This window comes from Anarrhichthys ocellatus, unplaced genomic scaffold (genome assembly GCF_004355925.1).
Source record: "Anarrhichthys ocellatus isolate YVR2014 unplaced genomic scaffold, GSC_Weel_1.0 scaffold27, whole genome shotgun sequence".
NCBI lineage: Eukaryota > Metazoa > Chordata > Actinopteri > Perciformes > Anarhichadidae > Anarrhichthys > Anarrhichthys ocellatus.
In genome coordinates, this window is record NW_022280057.1 from 1487756 (window position 1) to 1503971 (window position 16216).

Below are 16216 nucleotides of genomic sequence, written 5' to 3' on the forward strand. Positions count from 1 at the left end.
GTGTGTGTGTGTGTGTGTGTGTGTGTGTGTGTGTGTGTGTGTGTGTGTGTGTGTGTGTGTGTGTGTGTGTGTGTGTGTGTGTGTGTGTGTGTGTGTGTGTGTGTCGGAGGGCTGCACGATTTTGACCAAAATGATAATCACAACTAATGCTGAGATCACTATTAATTATCATAATTCATTGATTTAAGGGCCAAAATATTTTTTATTGCACTTTCTCATTTAAATTGACAGAGCACTGCTATCACTTCCATGTCATGCTACAGTACTGCTAATAATCTGTTTTAATTTATAGTATATTACTCTTCTACTTTGGACTGCAGCCGCAACAGACAGGGCATTTTTTTACAGGCTGCCGCAGTACAGTAACCACGCAGTCGCTGTTAGTTTAGAGAGGGCTTGATTTGATATGCAGTGGAGCTTTCTATGTGCGGAGCACCTATGTTAAATGCCAATCATGTTGATTTCAAATGTGGGAAGCCAAAATCGTGATCATTATTAATATTCCATTAATTGGGCTGATTGCAGCAGCTGCATACAGATTGATGTTGTTATACTTAATTATAAATATGAGAAAGTTGGAGTTTAGCTTGTGCTTCTTTTAGTAATTCCTTGCCCCTCTTTTTTTACTGATCTCTGGCCAATCCAGTAAGGTTTTGGGTCTCTTGGTTTTACAAATGTCAAGGGGAGTGTCCCTGGGAGGTGTCAGGTAATGTGTCCTCAGCTGTGTGATAAGGTGCAACTTTGAAGTTGTGAATAAGGTTAGAGGCATGAGTTAACCTCTGTTAGCTATTATGACTGCCACACCCCCATCTCTGAGCTTCTGTCCTTTCAACTACATAAGTTGTGTCCTCTCCCTGCCCCCAGAACACCATGTTCCTGTGAACGCAGCCTGGTTTGTATTTGACATTACAAGTCTGTTCTTTACCTGCATCGTTACGTTGAAATGAAATTTAGCCACTGAGCTAAGTCATTGACAAACTAATTGATTAAGGTTTTTACTGGCATGCATGGCTTTCACAAAGATCTGTTGCATCTGTTAATTTACCTTGATGGGGGTAGAGCTGAGATTTTACTCAAAATATCCTCCAGCTTACATCTCACCCAGCCGGCACGAAAAATGGTATATAAACAACGCATGAAAACAGACACTTGGCACCTCACTCATCTTCCATCCGTATTCTTCATGCACCAAATGCCTTGCCTTTACATTTTTTTTTTTCTTAAATAAAACGGGCTCTGCAGCCACCCAGTACACTCCTAACTTTCAGTTGATTGTGTGACAACATAAAACGTATCATAACAATATCACAGAAACATATACCTTGGGAAAAAGAAATGACCATCTTCAAGTAAGTCCATGACAAGCATTTAGATGGTTGATTGTCGGGAGAGTGGAGGTAAACCATCGTGCCGCTCTGAGTTCCTGATTATTTTTATTGCAGAGGGCAGAGACTCGCATATAGCACCAGCACGTCGCCCTGACTGATTTCCTCAGCACTTCCTGGGGAATTGTCATCACCCCAGGTCAATGTCTAAACTTCCCCATGCATCAAAATATATTGTAATTGACTCCATTTGTAATTCCTCCAGAGATATGGCACTGGGCTGCAGCTCTGATGGCTGCCGAAAGCAATAAAGTCTCTCAGACATGACCCCCATTGTAAACAAGGCCTCCTTCCAGAGCGGGAGGTACAGTAAAGTGTGGTTTTTTGGTGTCTGGCTGTACGTTTTGCTCTTTGGCTGCAGCCCATACTTCCATTCAAATGTTGTAATTTCACCATTATGTAGTTCACATGTCAGGTTTTATCCTTCTTGGCTCATGTGCTCCTACTCCATTCTAGATCTTGCAAGTGGTTTTAAGATATTGGATGATATATATATATGTTATAATGCAGTGTGCTGTGGCTGTAGTCATTTTTTACTGCACTAAATATGCAATAGTTCTGCTAATGTGCTCTAAGTAATGAATTCTGTATTCTGGTGTAATGTAATGTAAATTGACTTTATCAGTTGCTGCAAACATTTTCTAGCAATATAACATTCAATTATATTATATATATACTGTATAATGTAATGCTATATAATATTAGAAAACAATATTAATTACATTTATTGAAAAGTCTGGAGTGTGTGACCCTTGCTGTAGTAGGCTGTTGCAGATTAAACACAACATATTCTAACCTTATGGTTTTGCTCTAGGGTGAGCCATCAGTCCTGATCAGAAAACAAATCCTTCATTATGATAACAGTTCTGTAACGTGGAGGGTTTAAGGAAAATGCAAATTAAAAGAGGAAATAGAGCAAAAGTAAAAAGGATTTACCCTTTTATGTGGAAGCAATTAGTGCAACATTGATGGGAAATTGTGATCGTGCATCGTGTGGATTTGTGTCACTCGAATGAGATTCATTGCATTGTCTACCGACGACATTGTTTATTTACTAGTATGATGTGGCAATATAATTCTTCTATATGTGTGTAATTATTCATACAGTAAGTAGTGCATTTCATTATTTACAATAGGTAAGTAACTTGATTTCTTTTTTATTTCCACTGTGCTGGAAATCCAAAACAAGCTGTTATAATTAGCTTGCAGCCTAATAACGGAACCATCATTTTTAATACAGTGCCACAAGGTCTCCTGCATCTCTTTTGTTGACGTTGTCCATTACATTTCCTCATTTGCCACTTTCTCCAGCCTGCTGTTTTTTAACATCACATGATCCGAGCTAATCAGACTTAACAATGTGACTGCTTTGTCACAGCAACGATATCACTTTCACTCCTGCAACTGGAGCTGCTTTGATTCCTGCTGAAAGGGGAACACATAGAGTTGTGTTTATCCTTTTGTCTCTTTCCTCTGATGTACTCTACTCTGCTTGCCACTTTATCTCCTGTTCACTCTCAGGTGCCACCAACAGCTAAATGAAAAGAGACAAAACATGATTTTGATTGGGGAAAACATGTAACTCTTCATTTTAAAGGGGGTGGGAGTATTTGAAATGACTCTAATTGGTCCAAAAGGCTTTTGAATCGACATACAGCGCATCATTGTCCTGGTATCATGCTGCTGATCAACAGTCAGTTTTGCCCTGATGTGATGAATATGCCCTTTGGCAGACATGTGTATCTGGTCATGTGTAGAGAGTCCCCTCAAGGTTGTCCTCTCTTTACACCCCATTCTGTATATTCAAAGAGGCTGTGAGAGGAGGTTTGATGAAAAGATAACAAGCTAGGGCGAGATTACTTCTTCAAGGCCCTGAAAGGTTTTAACATCTATAATCCCTGGAGCTTGAAAGACCTTTTACCTATAAAGTGCTGATATTATCTTGGCCACACTGCGTCAGCCAAACAGACTTAATTCAGCTGAGGATAAATAGTGTCCACCTCAGGACGAATTGTAATGACTTTGGTGATCATAATCAAAATGTAAATGATTTCAGCGCTTTGGTTTATGACCAAATACTTGCAAAACGTATGACATTCCTATCATTATCAGCTATACTTAAAACATTATACCTGCTCAGCATGTTCGTATGATGATGTTAGCATGTAGACATACATCGGTACAGCATCAGAGCAGTTAACATGTCTCTGGACTCTGTTTTCCTTACTTCGTCCATTAACTTCTGAAACAGCTTTTGTCTTGATTATGCAAATCATTATTGTATTAATTTCCAGTTGTAAATCGAGGTCCTAATTCAACTTTAGCCGCGCTCCTCCACCAATATTAGCGCCACGATACAACGCTCATGTGGAACACAAGCTTTTTTTTTTACTTCATTGTTATTATCAGATTTGTTCATAGGCTATCCTAAAAACATGATTAAATATGGACATAATATGGGAGCCCTAACTAACTCTTTCTTTCCATCTGTGAAACAGCTGGAGAGAAAAAAAAAAAGTAAAAAGTAAAAAATTTGCCACGATCATTTTCCTCAACTTTTTCTCCAAAACTGTTTCACAGGTGAAAACAAAAGTGCTACGACCGTTTAAAGATGATCCTGGTAAAACCGTTTTCACCTGGTCATAAACACAGGAGAGAGAGGAGTCAGTCTTAGAAAATATAACACCACGTTTTTTTCCTCACTTGCCTCTCAGGGCTTCTGTCTTTATTTAGACACGTCGTCTGTGTCTGTTTGCCGTTCTCTCGTGCTCACCTGCCTTTCCACACACACTCACACACTTACACTTATTTGGCTACGGTGATGAATGCATTCATGAACGACCTTCTCCTTTGGTTTTATGTTGCATTTGTCTTTGTTTTCACAAGTGTGTAGATTATTTAAAACTTGATCTTTTATTCTACGTTGGCAGCAACACTCAAAATACATCTTTATTTCCATTGTAACCTTTGGTGGCATTGCAAGAGCAGAGGATGAAAGATTGGTATTATTTGTCTATAAATCAAGATGAAAATTGCCCCCTTCTACAAATTGCTGAATATAAAGTTGACATATTCACATTATAGCAGTTGATTTGGTATTGTGAGCTACACCGTTTCTTTCCCTGGCAGTTTATTTTGAAGGAAACAGGACAAAGCTTAATGAATTACGCTGTGTCTGTCTTTTGTTCATGAGAATGAATAATGCATCGATTGCCAGCATTACGGAGCTTGTATCAATAACTGAAAGATATTGACCACAGAGGAGTTTTTGTATGCTGTCTGTTATTCACACAAGTTCACGTCTTGTCCTTCAAATTGCTTCTGTCTTTCTTGTCCTCTTTTGTGTCCCCCATGCATCACTCTTCAGCCTCTGCAGTTATTTATTTTGCTTGACAAGAACGCCAACAAAAGACAAAAGCATACAGGAAGTTACAGTACCTGAGAAGAAATTGTATGGCTGGCTTGGAGACCGATATTGAAAGATACTGGCAGGCTTTGCAGCGGTCATTAGTATAATCTTACATGTTAAGATTGTTTAGTATGAAGACCAACACCATTATATTCATGTCAGTCGATACATGTGTCAGTTTGTTTCAACTGTAAGTAATTCCCATGTAAGCAAATGTCTGTACTGTAGTCCAATGATGGCTTCACTCTGATCCTGTAATTTGGCTCCCCTGGAACACCATCATAGCTAACTTGAGCCACTGTTTCTTGGCTACCGTGATCAGCGTTAGAGCCAAAATATTACCAAAATACTATCACTCATGCCGGAAGCAACTATCAAAAGCCACAATGAGTGTAGAAGGCCTTTCCGTGGCTCAACACATTCATATGAATGTAATTGTTTCGTCTCTTGCATCCATCTGTCCACCTACCATGAAGTCTTTTTTACCATTACTGAGGCTGGAGAGCATGTGGATCTCAGAGGCCCTATCAGTGGAGAAACAGGCAGATAGTGTGGTTTTCTCACTGTAATCCCCAGGAGTCTGTTCTGTTAGAATTGAGGAGGAGGGACTGTGAGATTCCCTGTCACTGGATCTGTCCAGCCAGTCGGCTGGCTACAAAGTCTAATAAAGACAGTGACCTCACCCCTTACTGTTATTGTATTTTTTTTCTAGACTGATCACAGCACGCGGTGTGTGCGTATCTGTGAATGTGTCTGTTTGTGTGTGTGTGTGCTTTCCAGTGGGAATGCTCTTTAGATACCTGTGTATTTGTGTTGAAGGTTGTTTCAGTGTGTGTGTGATCCACAATCGTGTCGTTCAATCTTATTGTCAGAAAAAGAGGAGGGGGCGGGAAGAAGCAAATCCAAGCTATGGAATTGATGTAAAGCAAGACAAGCTTGACCCCTATGTCATTGATGCCATATACTGTATCTTGACAGCCTGTCCATTACCCAACTCTTCACTCCCTCAGCACTTCAATTACAGTCTAGTGGATGGGCTAACCTTGCAGATGAGGGGGTACGTGTAGGTTAAATGACATAAGTTGATGATGAGGGCTGTGCTTATCGGGCCTTATTTTGGTTATCAATCAGTGTCTGAAGTAAATCACAATGCCAGCTGTGCACGAGGATGGATCATTGGCTGTGAATTTATGATACGAAATCCCGTCTTATGATTATTGGCCAATGCTTTTTTCACTAACATAATGTCACTTACAGTTACGTGGACGCAAATGATTTCAAGTACAAGTCGAAGCAAGAGCCCGCTATCACTTTAAATGGACTACATCATTCATGCAGCAGGGCATGTTTAGGATTTTTTTTTTTTTTTTTTTTTTTTTTACTCCTACCAAGGAAGTTTTACGTGTGATTGTCTCCACCCATCTGTTTGCTTATCTGTTTGTCTAACAACAACATGTTGAAACTCAAGGCTGGACTGGGATTGAATTTTCTGTGCACATTAACAATCTCAAGAGGAAGGATTCTCATTGGTTTCGCGACCCTGCAGCCTTCCCTGTTGCACAGGCCCAAACTTCAAGTTTCAAATGAATGTGGCTTCCAGCTCACGTAGTCTCAAAGAGGACAATAAACCTACTTACAGTACAATGTTGGCTTTGCACATGTGTTTATGAGGCAGTGGTCTGCCCTCTTCACTTTCTTGTTTGTCATGTTTCTATGTTTTGTTTAGTTTTTCAGTTTTGTGCCTCAAAGTCCAATGGTTTTAGTTGAATATCAAAAGCAATATAAATTAAAATACGTTGTTGTGTTATACAGTAGTGAAAACAGAAGGTCTTTCAATCAACTCTATTCACTAAATTCCGTCAATGTTGTGGTGAGTTGATACATTGCCTGAGATGAATGAATTGTGAGGCGGCAATTCAAAAATATTCATCTTGACATAGATCAAAGTGTTAGACTTTCTGACTTCAACATATAACTTTTAATTAAATGTTTGTTTTTTTTCTTTTCCGAGACCAGTTGCTTTTAAAGACCTATATAGAGTATGTTCAATAAGACTAAACCCTTAACAGCAACCAAAACATGGTACTGCATCCATGTTCCTGTCCCGTCTGATCCCTTAAGACACTGCTTACTGTTTGAAGTCTCCACTTGAAAGGCCCGATCTAAATACTGTGGATTCCACAGCAACTCTGCAAGCGGTGATTACAGACTGATTAATGAGCCGCACGCACACTGTACCCACACGTTTACACATGCCTGCTTTCTAGGCCACACACAAATGGATTATGCAGGAGTCAGTATGTCACAACATATAGTCTAACTCAGTCATTGGTTGTTTTATTATGTAAACTTCAACAAAGCTGATAGGTGTTGTTTTTGATCATTTCCCGTGACTGGAAACCTGTCAATGAGCCCAGCGTGCCTTAATTGTGGTTAATTTATTATATATCTTTTCTTTCATTTTTCCCACAGTGTCGGCTGAGATCTTGAATAGCAGTTTATCCACCATGGAACGTCACATTCAGAGGCTTGAGAACGACATCAAGAACTTCCCCAAAACGGATGACCAACAAGATAAGTTCGTGGAAAAGATGACGATATCCTTTTTTATGGTGGTCGTTTTAACACCTTGAATAGTTTTCTACTTAAATTTGCTCCACAAAAGCAAATGTATTCTGGTATATTAAGGCATTGTGTGTACCATTTTTTGTGGACAGCAGTGGCAAACGAGTGTGCTGTTTGTGTTCTGCCTGGCGGTGGTAAGCAGTTTGAGTCACTTGGTGTGATAGGTGGCACCCAAGGGAACGTAGGGAATGGATCTGGCTGCCTTGCTATGAGATGTTGATCGGATCTCCCCCTTCACTCCTCCCTGTGTCCCAGGAGTGAAATCCTGCCTGTGGCTATTTTTACCGCACTCTGCCACCACTGCCTGTCCCCTGGGAGACTCTAATAGGGGCTCTAGCCCCTCACACCAACTTATCGCCTATCCGTGATTTCATCTCCTGACCGGCCACGAGTCTCTCCCCACAACCATCCGTGCACTATCTCTCATGGCACCTCTCCTGTTTCCATAACAAAGTGTTTCACTTAAAGCCAAGCGTCTCTGCTCCCAAATTGAATTAGCCATGTCTCTGCACTTTCTTGAATGCCCTTTCTGAAAAGAAAGGTCCTCACTGTATAGGTTTGATCAATGGTGGAAATCAAGTTTGTTGTCAATACCCTGAGGCTAGGGTGCCTTTCTTGGGGGGAGGGGGGGACAGTAAAGCAATCAGCAGTGTCTTTTTTGCTCGTCTCCAACACTATTAGGAAAAGAAAGAATTACTCGAGTAATTTAACAAGCGAGTAGGTGTATCCATATGCTAGGCGCCCTCACGCAATATGGCATTTAACCTGATTTTTTGCTTCCTTTTATCTGAGATTTATTAAGGCTGAGTTTGCACATTGGGTGGTTTAAGAGTAATAGCCCCCTAACACATTAACAATCTGCTCCCAGTCAAAGAATGGCACTTAAATTTGTGTAATTAAAAAAAACTGAAGCAGAGACCTCCCTGGCGGCGGCTCGGAGGCAGAGCAGGCAGGCAAGAAAGCTAGTCTGCTCCCCGATGTCAGTATTGATTCCCAGGCTCCTCCGAGAACTAGAGGCTTGAGTGAGAGGAAATGGAGAAGTGAAGATATACTGCAGCATGGCTCTTCCTCACTGTCTGGAGTTCCTCCCCAGAGTGGCAGAGAGCAGCCGACTGGCCGTGACCTGAAACACCCCACTTCCTCCCTCTTTCGCCCCATCCCACCTGATCGAGTTTTTGTGCTAGGACGGAGGCTTAATAGGATTTAATGAGACCTATTTTGGTTACTGCCTTATTTAAAGTAGCCACCACTAGGAAAGCACTGACAAGCATATCTATTTCATTCTCCATCTGCGCTGTGTTCCACTTCCGAGTGTTTTTGTCATGATTAGTAGTTTCCCTTCCCTTGGTTTTTCAAGTGGCAGAATTGCTTTTTAGTTGTACATATTTTCAAATCATAATTTTCACTGTTCTAATTTTTGGGTTGCAGACACATCGAGGCACAGGGAGGATTCAAACAATTTAAAAAGTGCATGCTTGTTTGTTCTCTCAGTTAGCTCCCTATCTGGTGATTTATCTAGATTTCATCTCCTGTTAATAATACGGTGAAATAATTGAAAATAATGTCATAATAACATGGTGTCGGGGGCATTTTACTTCCACTATGTGCTAGTGAGTATGTGGTGTAGCTATTGTGTCCCATGTAGTATATAACAGTTTTATTTTCCATCCAAGTTTTCTTTGTCTTGATGTTCATACTACAATGCATAATAATAGGACACTAGAAGTCTGCAATCACATCTTTCTCAGTGCCTTTGGAGTAGCTGTGCGTCTGTTTGTTACTCCAGGACATTTGTGTTTGTGTATGTAAGTGTGTGTCTCAACTTAACCCACTTTTCTGAAGTCTGTCACCAAGGACAATATTTTCTACTGCCTTAAACCTCCCAAGACATTCAATTTCGGGCTGTTTTCGTGCAAGAGATAGAAAGCCCAGGCTGTGCTTGATTTGCTGAGGTTTTTAGTACCAGTGTTTGCAATGAGCTTAGGTAGCTCTCTAATCTGTGTTGCACAGCAAAGTGTTGGAACAATGACAGTGTGAAATACAGTGCTGTATATTTTTGGTTGACATTTCCTTTGGTACACATAAGATAGCAGAGTCAAGGTAATCATACCTCTTTAAACTTTTCCCTGGGATTAAAAAAAAGGATATTGGTTCCTTGAAGCATGACAGATGGAAGAACAACAACAGCTAAAAGTCATGCATTTGATGCTTGAGCAACCCTGAAAAAGTTAAGTGAAGCTCTGTTGTCTCGACTGCTGGGCTCTGTGATGAATGAGTCAGTCTGGGTTTGTGCGTGTGTGTGTGTTAGAGAGAAAGGGGAAAAGAGTAATCTACAGTGTATGTGTAGGTAAGTACATGTGCCTCTATTTCAGTGACTCTTGTGAGCTTTTTTCCTGAGATTAATTTTAGGGAGGCCATGGTCACTGCAGGGTATTTTAAATGTAATATGTGCCCCAAAGCAGCATAGTTTTAATTAAACCTTCAACAATAAATTACGGTTTAGTTTTTTTCCCACCACGCATGATTAGTGTTCCTAATTTGTTTACGCTTCAGAAATTTCAGGTTTTGCCCATTAAAAAGTCTGATTTATGTCTGGCACAAACAATTTCTGAGAATCTGTCATCTTTATCTGATGTGTTTACCTTTCAGACAAAATCATTCCACAAAGTACTGTGACAAGAACTGTGCAGCAGCAGATAGCAGTTATAAAACACTAAAATATAGAAATATGAGAAGAGAAGATACAGAAAGAAAGAAGTATGGAATGAAAGGAAGAAAGCGGTGAAGAGCTTAGTGGAAGCACTTCATTTGGCTTTATTGATACATTTTTCTCTTTCCATTACTGTAATGTATGCAAATGACTGAATGGGGTGTTTGTTCAGCAGTTTAGTGATCTCAATCTGTCAGAAGTAATGGGAGCCCACAAAGGCTGTAGAGTTGAGGCACAAGCCCCCAGAGAGCTCTATTTCACCAGAGAGGCTATGGCTATCACATGCACATACACGCACACACACACATTCACTATCACACACCCATTTCCAGTTCCTGTTGGATATGATAGAGTAGAGCTGGGGGCTTAGAGCGGCGCTCTGCATACTGGAATATTAATGGTCGAGAGGTGGCTCGATGGGGATGACGAGAGACCGGACTGAACCTTGGGTGCCTGGACATGTCCAATACATCTCCCCCCACTGTACTCAATGCCTTAATTCAACCCACTGATATTTCGCTTAACCTTTTATTTCCCAGAAGGCCAGAGTCAGAGCACATCATTCTCTCCAATTCCCATACATTGAGTGACAAGGAGCTGTCTTCTGGGGCCAGCTTCATTAAGATATATTAGACTGGGCTAACAGATTTAGCCTTAATTTTGTCTCCCAGAGACAGTTTCACACAAATCAAAACTTCGTCTAAGGGTTCGCCACCCGATTCCATCCTGCTAACAGCATAGCAAAGAGTTGCGGTTCAATGGTAACAATCAGTGACACCTGCAGACTTTTAAAAGAGGAACTATTGTGATTTGTGGATGCTAGCAGTGTTTGTTGTAACCCTGACATTTTACGGTCGAGGTTTTCTTGTTTCTAAACATATTCAATGCAACCGTTTACTGACATGTTTCTTTCAATCAAAATAATTAGTTGTTTGCCCCTGTGCATGTGTATGTAGTATAGTTACACAGTCATTGAGTCCCCCCAGTAAAATAGCCTTGTGGAAGGATCCAACAGCTACAAGGACGAGTGAATGGAGCTGAGAGGCTTGAAGCCATTACTCGTGGCCATGTTTTTAGTTTAAAAACTGTTTTAATTTGCTCAGAATTCCAAGCAACGTCCTTAAAATAGTCAAGGACTGGACGGCATTGCCCGACTGATGAGCTTAGATATGTGATAGCTATGTAGCTGAAGTTTATTTGTTAAATCCAAGAAACAGTCTAAGTCTGTCTTTGGGAAACCACCCCCCTAAGAGGGAGGGGGATAATTCCAATATCAAACGCGTCTATCATATTGAAGCCTTCCCTGACAATTTCCTGCCGTCATGAAGAAGCAGCTGTTCAAGCAGCAACACAGATTTACAGTACTTACCTGTTGATGAATAAGAAGCCTCAAGTCCTGTGAGCCTACAAAGCGCACACAACTACCAGTGCCAGTTTCTCACACCAACCTTTTATCCGCCCACACAGGGTCATCCCAGACACACTTTTTCCCAGCCCCTGGGGTATAACCCATAAAACAACCATACCACCTTTTGTGGCTTAAAAATTGACAGATGCATTTATACAGGTACCAGCTTTTTCTTGTTCTCAGATACTTCAGCCTGATTTAGTTCACAGATCAGAGAAAAGGATTCACCACAATGTGTTTATGGATGGCCTCTTTCAAACAGCGATCGTTGTAGACTCTGTTGACTTCAGGCTAGGTTTGTGTACAGGTGTACACAGCACACTCTTGTTTCGGCACCAGGCACTTAAGGTTAAATAAATGGTTGTTAGTGAAACAACTGTTCTATTTAGCAGGCTGCTGAGTTTAAACTGCGGAAACATCCCCTGCTACTGGCTTGTTTTGTCTGGAGGAGCACAGTGTTGTTATTCCTCTCCATCACACCTTTATGTGTTTGAATGAGAGGTAAATCAGATTATTTACAGAATCTTCATGTTTATTTCTGAATGTTTGTGGATTAGAAAAACTGGGTTAAATCATGCTGGTGGCACTTTCAGTTGCACATTAGAATTTTTAAAGCACAAGTACACAAACACCCACCCCCTTGCCACACACAAGTTTTCTCTCCTAATCGCCACCTTCCTTTTAGCCCCCCACCTCCCCCCCCAACCCGCAGTGTTTTCCTCCACTAATGAAATTCACTGTGTACTGTGTGGCCAATTAACTGAAGCACAGATAAACCACGGAGCCTTTTAATTATCAAAATTAGAAGAAACCAGTGTAAATAAGTAAAGGTGCATAACGCAGGCTATTTGGCTGTATGAATACTGCGTCTGTATCTCTCCCCTCAATGTGAATGTCCAGACTCGTATAAAGCAACAGAAAATTGCAATCCCTACAACAAATATTCATCTTTCATGTTGCATCCCACATGTCAGAGGGGGTATTACAAGTTTAATTAACACATTTTAATAGGTGTGTGTCTAAAAAATAAAAAAAAACATTAGCTAAAACTAGAATTGTATTTGTAATTATGTTTTTGCCCAAAATGTAAATTAAAAAAGGTCGTTGATTATGCTGCACGGATTTTCTTTTTATGCTGCACGGATTTTCTTTTTCGCTATTTAGCGAATGCTGTTGTATTACCTCTGATGACAATTATAAAAAGCACCACATTTGTATAGAGTTTTTAAATAACCTTAAGTAAGACATTAACTGGGATTGTTGCAGACCGAGTCCATTAAATTGACCTTTCAAAGCACACACGCTTTATATGACCAAATTATTTACAGCTTTAGAAATGTTTGCTTAACCCCCCATACCCAGTATAAACTATAATACAGTACTTCTCTCATGCTGCCTTGCCACGAGTCATACAGTACAACATCCTCACTGCTCCATTGCAGTATACAGTATGCACGTCTTTGTTTAATTACTTCAGTAATAATGTCAGTTAACTTACTCGTTAGCAGCGTTAACATTTTATTATTGTTTTTTTTTTTTTTTTCAATTAATCCACTAATTGTTTGGCCCAAAAAGCAAATATATTCACTATAATATAAGATTATCTGTATTTTATTATTCATCATGTTCATTGTTGCATCTAATCAAATGTAATTTAATCTAAAATAAGGAAAAGGAGGTGAAACCATCTAATGTTTGTCAGTTATGTTTGATAAATGACTTATACAATTAATAAATTATTAAATTAGTGGCCAGTCAATTAATGACTAATCATTTCAACTCTAAAAATCAGTGTGTGAAATATTACCATACAAATACCAATCAGGTTAGAACTAAGTAAACAGATCAATACATCTTGACACTTGAAGGCAAATATGAATAAAACATATTGAATTGCAGTTCCAGCACATAATGCCGCTGCACATGACATATTCAAACTTCAGCTCTCCACACAGATCTTTGGATTCGGCTCAGACAGCTCTGCCTCTCAGAGCAGAATTCTATATGAGACACATCAGCCATGTATCAAAGTCTGATGAATCCCCAAAAAAACCAAGTGATAGATTTCACAGAATACATGTACTGTACAAAAAAATATCATGTTGCCATTGCCTTGTCTGTCAGCCGTCGTGTTCACCGCCAGACAGAAGACCATTTTGGTGCCCTCTGGTCATATGAGTGAATTCCCTAGAAGTTCGCCAATCAGTATCTTGTTAGGCTGTGACACTCGGCCTGATGTGGCAGCTCCATTAACCAGTAGAGTAAGCTTGCTGACAAGCTGCCTGGACTAGAGCTCCCAGGGGCAGGAGGGGGGTGTGGTGTTGGAGAGCAGGAGGTATACCAATGATGTACACTGGATCTAACCCTTTGCTCCTCAGTGAACAACTGTCATATTCCGCTGATAAGGCCTCCGTGCCCTGCGAGTGTTGGAGGGTGTCCTTTGGGATTTACTGTGTCCTGCTCCCCTGCAATCGAAAACCTTACTTACTTCCTGTGTAAGGTTGGTATACAGTATGCATGGTCACAAAATACTATGCAGAAGGAGAAGAGCCAATATATGTAACAGGCTATAGTGTTCGAAATAGAAAATTATTTTAGTTAATCTCGTTTATCTCCATGTCGCCATGTATTGCTCTGCTGCTTTGTCCCTGTGGGCCCAGGTCTCCACTGATTATTTCTGCTCTACAGAAAGTCGGGCTAAGGACCCAGTGGCAGCAGCAACAATCTGCACCTCATTACTTCCCCAAAAGGCCTGAGCTTAGTGCAGGGTAATAGACAGAAGCCCAGCCGCCCTCATTTGTCATGGGCTCCTGGGTTTGATGCAAAGCCCCCCTTGAGCACTTGTTGCTGAGCTCTAATCCTGCAGTAGACACCAGCCACGCTTCTCTGCTTAGCCATCCCCACTCTCCACCGTCATGGCTCATGATTTCACTTTCATTTGATGTTTTAATGAAATCCCTGAGTCTCAGTTGAATGGCATGCCCATTGTTGGCAAATTATTCTATCAAATGCAAGTGGAAGGGAAACGTGACTGGAGTTATTTGTCTAGTGAATATGAGCCACCAAGCATTTAGGGTGTTTTTCAGCATCTGCATCCACAATAGAAGATGGTTGCAGTTGAACAACGCAGGTTGACTCACAGGAAAATGCTGTTTTCATGTGCCTAATAGCCCTGCTGCATTATCCATTCAGGTGAGTGTAAAATGAGTTGGGTGTAATCTACTTAATGCTAGCAGATAGTGTACAGAGCACATATGTATACAATGGCTGATATTTATTCCTGGACAGACCAGTACAAACACCTAGTAGCACCATTTGTCGTCCCTTATTGCAAATAATTGCGATGCGCCCAAAAGGCTGGGGAAAGCTCCTTGATGAAAAGGCCTGAGTATCATTAGCTGAAGTTGCTGTGTGTGCCAGTTGAAAGCCTCTCTAAAATGTAAATCAAACTAATGTCCAAGCACTTCCTCTCCTTTCCCCACAGTAATGCTATTCCTTTCTTGCTGATGCTGTCGAGGGAATACGGTGTTGTTCTGCTGTTTGCTACTGGGCTCTCTGTTGATTTCTAACCCCCCCTGACAGGACCCAGGGATCACTGTGTCTGCACGACTGCGGCCCATCTCTCGCCTGCAGTCTGCTCATACATACGTGTCCCCACAAGCGATTAGCTGAAGTTATTGACTGCATTTGCGCGCTTTGGGGCAATTAGGCGCTTCATTATGCAAATAAAGTTCACTAATTACCTCACATTTGCTAATTAATTATAAGATACTGTATATGGTCGTCTACGTCAAAAAGATGTGGCCTTTAACCGTTCAGGGCATGTACTTGTGAATAAATTAAGGACAGCAAATAACACAGTGGACCATTTCCCCAGCATGTCGCTGTGCACTCAGCTTCGCAAATTTCAGGCACAATGGAAAAGTCGGAGGAGAAAGAGATCTCTAATTAAAATGAATCTGTGACAGTCAGAAACACTAACAGTTACAAACGGCAATCTGATGGTAGTCAACAGGGGATTCTCCAGTAATTGGCAAAATGAGGCTCATCAATCACACAGAGGGGGAATGCTGCACAGACAGTATCCTGTCAGAGTCACCCACTGTTGGGGGAGCAGCATGACGTGTGTCTCAGGGACAGAGTCCTGTAGAGAAGGCACAGTTTCTTCTCTCTCTCTCTCCCTCTTTTTCTCTCTCTCTTTCTCTCCCTCTCCCTCTCCCTTCACCCTCTCCCCGACTCTGTTTCCAACCACATGTGGCTCTCAGTAGACGTCTCTCCAACTCATTCTGACAGGCTTTGTTTTTGCTTGTCGCATTTCAAATGCGGATTGGCTGGCATTCTCTGCCAGTCAAGGCCGAGACAGAATTGTCAAAACACACTGTTGAATTCCAGCTTTTAGAGGATATTCTTTGCTTATGACATGTGCTAGGAGGCCTCCATACTTCCTCTTCATTCAAGCATTCAAGAAAATACTGGTGCTGCTGATTTTCTATTCAAGAGACCTTGATCACTTTTTTAAGTCAAAATAACTTCTATTTTTTCAATAGTGACATCTCAGAAGTCTTATTTGGTAGGGAACCTAGAACTGGTAGCATGGAATGGGAGCATTGTATGAACTTTGTTTGAACCTAACAAGGATAGCAATATCCTGATGAGCAATGTGCTGCGATGATTAATGC

The 16216-nt window shown here is 40.9% G+C and overlaps 1 protein-coding gene across 1 annotated transcript in view; it reads left to right on the forward strand.

Moving 5' to 3' along the window:
• The window catches only part of diaph2 (diaphanous-related formin 2), a 375865-nt gene that overhangs the window by 271585 nt on the left and 88064 nt on the right, over positions 1 to 16216 (forward strand). Inside the window, exon 25 of the mRNA XM_031862465.1 lies at positions 7267 to 7391. Within this exon, the coding sequence (XP_031718325.1) occupies positions 7267 to 7391 (125 nt within the window). The remainder of the gene's footprint in view (positions 1 to 7266; positions 7392 to 16216) is intronic.